The sequence below is a fragment of the Empidonax traillii genome, unplaced genomic scaffold (genome assembly GCF_003031625.1).
Source record: "Empidonax traillii isolate 1590-97213 ecotype Southwest subspecies unplaced genomic scaffold, ASM303162v1 scaffold4593:size9444, whole genome shotgun sequence".
Lineage (NCBI taxonomy): Eukaryota > Metazoa > Chordata > Aves > Passeriformes > Tyrannidae > Empidonax > Empidonax traillii.
Genome location: NW_020959786.1, coordinates 6,008 through 9,444, shown reverse-complemented (window position 1 = coordinate 9,444; position 3,437 = coordinate 6,008). Strand labels below are relative to the sequence as shown.

General features: G+C 50.9%; 1 protein-coding gene across 1 annotated transcript; it reads left to right on the top strand.

Moving 5' to 3' along the window:
• Nucleotides 1-363: 363 nt before the first annotated feature.
• LOC114072948 (ETS translocation variant 3-like) lies at nt 364-3,248 on the top strand (the record flags this gene model as incomplete). Its single annotated transcript, XM_027910760.1, has 3 exons — nt 364-449; nt 1,445-1,682; nt 3,107-3,248. Coding segments are annotated over exons 1-3 (426 nt in total), but the record flags the coding sequence as incomplete, so codon positions are not given.
• Nucleotides 3,249-3,437: the final 189 nt, after the last annotated feature.

Below are 3,437 nucleotides of genomic sequence, written 5' to 3'. Positions count from 1 at the left end.
GGGGGGGGGGGGATCAGGAGCTGGGATGTTTGAACCCCGGGATCAGGAGCTGGGATGTTTGAATCCTGGGATCAGGAGCTGGGATGTTTGAATCCCGGGATCAGGAGCTGGGATATTTGAATCCCGGGATCAGGAGCTGGGATTTTTTTAATCCCCTCCCCTTTTTTCTTCCCCTCCCCTCCCCGGCCCATCTGGGAGTTGTGTGTTTTGGCAGCAGAGCCCGTCTGGGAACGGGAGACGAACTGAGCTGGGCTTGTTGTGTCTGTCTGAGGGCCCTGCCCGGGCTCCTTCCCGGGCTCCAGGCGGGCCGGGGATCCCCCGGGAAGGGGGAGAATCCCTGGGGATGGGCAGGACCCCCTCACACCCCTCTCCTCTGTGCCCCCCAGCTGGCAGGAGGGAGAAGATGAAAGCAGGCTGCAGCATCGTGGACAAACCCGAGGGAGGAGGAGGTAAGGGAGGCCCAAAGCCGAGTTTTCCTTGTTTTTCCCGGATAAAACCGCTCCAGGAGGGTTAATTCTTCCTCTCCTAAAATCTTCCCGTGGCTGGGGTGGGATTCCCTTGGTGGGTCTCCAGTGCTGGGTTGAAAAACGTTATTATTATATTAATTATTATTATTATTATTTTTATTATGATTATTGTTATTTCCTCACGCCTCCCATCCCACTCGTTTTTTGGGGGGGGATTTTTTTAGGGATTCTCCAAGAAAATTGGGGGCTGAGAGGAGCAAGGAATGAGCAGCCAGAGGTGGAGAGCTGGGTCTCTCCCCCACCCTGGAATTAAACCAAGTGGAATTAGACCTGGAATCTCGGCAGTATCCCCACAAATCCCTCACCTGAGAGGGCATTGGGAATATCGGGAATATCCATGGAAATCCTTGGTCTGAGGGGGGGGAATCTCATCAGTCCATGGAAATCTCTCATCAATCCATAGAAATCCTTTAGATATCCATAGAAATCAAATATCCCTACAGATTTCTCACCTAAGAGGGAGGATCTCATCAATCCATGGAAATAGCTCAGATATCCATAGAAATCTCTCATCCATCCATAGAAATCCCTCAAATATCCCTCTAGATTTCTGATCTGAGAGAGATCCCATCAATCCATGGAAATGATTCAAATATCCATAGAAATCTCCCATCAATCCATGGAAATCCCTTAGATATCCGTAGAAATCCCTCAAATACCCTTACAAATTTCTCATCTGGGAGAGATCCCATCAGTCCATGGAAATCTCCCATCAATCCATGGAAATCTCCCATCAATCCATGGAAATCTCCCATCAATCCATGGAAATCTCCCATCAATCCATGGAAATCTCCCATCAATCCATGGAAATCTCCCATCAATCCATGGAAATCTTCCATCAATCCATGGAAATCTCCCGTCAATCCGTCAACCTGCCCCCCTCCTCACCTCCCTCTCTTCCCCCTCCCCTCAAAAAGGCTACCATTTCCCGGAGTGGGCCTACAAGACCGAGTCCAGCCCTGGCTCCAGGCAGATCCAGCTGTGGCACTTCATCCTGGAGCTGCTGCAGAAGGAGGAATTCCGCCACGTCATCGCCTGGCAGCAGGGCGAGTACGGCGAGTTCGTCATCAAGGACCCCGACGAGGTGGCCCGGCTGTGGGGCAGGAGGAAGTGCAAGCCCCAGATGAACTATGACAAGCTCAGCAGGGCCCTCAGGTAAATGAGGGATGGGAATTGGGGTGGAAAAGGAACCCCCCCCCCCCTCATCCTCTCCCTCCCTCAGCGGATTATGGGGGGGGGAAGTTTGGGTGAGATTTGGAGCGACCTGGTGTGGTGGGGGGTCCCCCTGCCCAGCCCAGAGCATTCCAGGATGGGATCCTTGGGGGTAAATCCTTCCCCTGGCAGGCTGGCATGGCCTAATTCCATGGATTCCCCATCCCTGCGAGTGCCCAAGGCCGGGCTGGACGGGGCTCGGAGCCACCTGGAGTTGATGATCCTGGAGGTCCCTTCCATCCCATCCCAGCCCATCCCATAAATCCCCTACAAGGGCTCAGCATTCCTGACTCCAAAGCCTCCAGCCCTCTCTGTTTCCAACCCCTTCCATGGAATGGGGAGGGAAATTTTGTCCCAGTTTTTCTCTCTGCGTGTTTGGGAATCGGAGCTCAGAGAAACCCTCCCGACCCCCCCATCCCCCCCGGAGGTGTTTCCAACACTCCAACACTTCCAGGAGTGTCCCCAAGTCCCTGAGAGGTCATGGAATTATCAGTCCCACACCCTCTGATAGCTCCTGGGTGGAGCTGCCCAAGGCAAACACGGGAGTTTCCTCCGGGAACTCCGGGAAGGGGAAAAAATCCTCAGATATCCAAAAAAAAAACCCCTCACCTGAGAGGGAATCTCATCAGTCCGGGGATACAGCTCATCAATCCACACACATCTCTCAGATATCCATGGAAATATCTCTCAAACATCCATGGAAATGTCTCTCCAATATCCACAGAAATATCTCTCCAATATCCATGGAAATATCTCTCCAATATCCATGGGAATATCTCTCTAATATCCATGGAAATATCTCTCAAACATCCATGGAAATGTCTCTCCAATATCCACAGAAATATCTCTCCAATATCCATGGAAATATCTCTCCAATATCCATGAGAATATCTCTCTAATATCCATGGAAATATCTCTGAAACATCCATGGAAATATCTCTCCAATATCCATGGAAAAATCTCTCCAATATCCATGGAAATACCTCTGAAATATCCATGGAAAAATCTCTCCAATATTCACAGAAATATCTCTCCAATACCCATGGAAAAATCTCTCCAATACCCATGGAAAAATCTCTCCAATACCCATGGAAAAATCTCTCCAATATCCATGGAAATATCTCTCTAATATCCATGGAAATATCTCTGAAACATCCATGGAAATATCTCTCTAATATCCGTGGAAAAATCTCTCCAATATCCATGGGAATCCCTCTCCAATATCCCTGGAAAAATCACTCAAATATTTGGGATTTGAGCCCCTTTTTCCTGGCTTTCCCCCCCCACCTCTAAAATGGAATATCCTGCGCTCAAAGTGAGGGGGGGCCCTTTGATCCATCTTTTCCCACCCCCCCCCCTTTTCCCAGATATTACTACAACAAGAGGATCCTCCACAAGACGAAGGGCAAGAGATTCACCTACAAGTTCAACTTCAACAAGCTGGTGATGCCCAACTACCCGTTCATCAACATCCGGCCCAACGGTGAGTTGGGGGGCCTCGGAATTCCGGCCCTTTGGAATTCCAGGGGCTTCTGCAGGCCCTTCCCTGTGCTTGGGAATGCCCCTGGGAGCATCAGTGCTGCTGATGATGGGGGGTGGGGGTTAAAGCCTTGCCTGGGGGGCTCCTTTTCCCTCGGGAGCGCTGTGGGGGATGAGGAATTTTTGGGGGTTCCCGTTGGGCGCTCCGGGCGTGGCCGG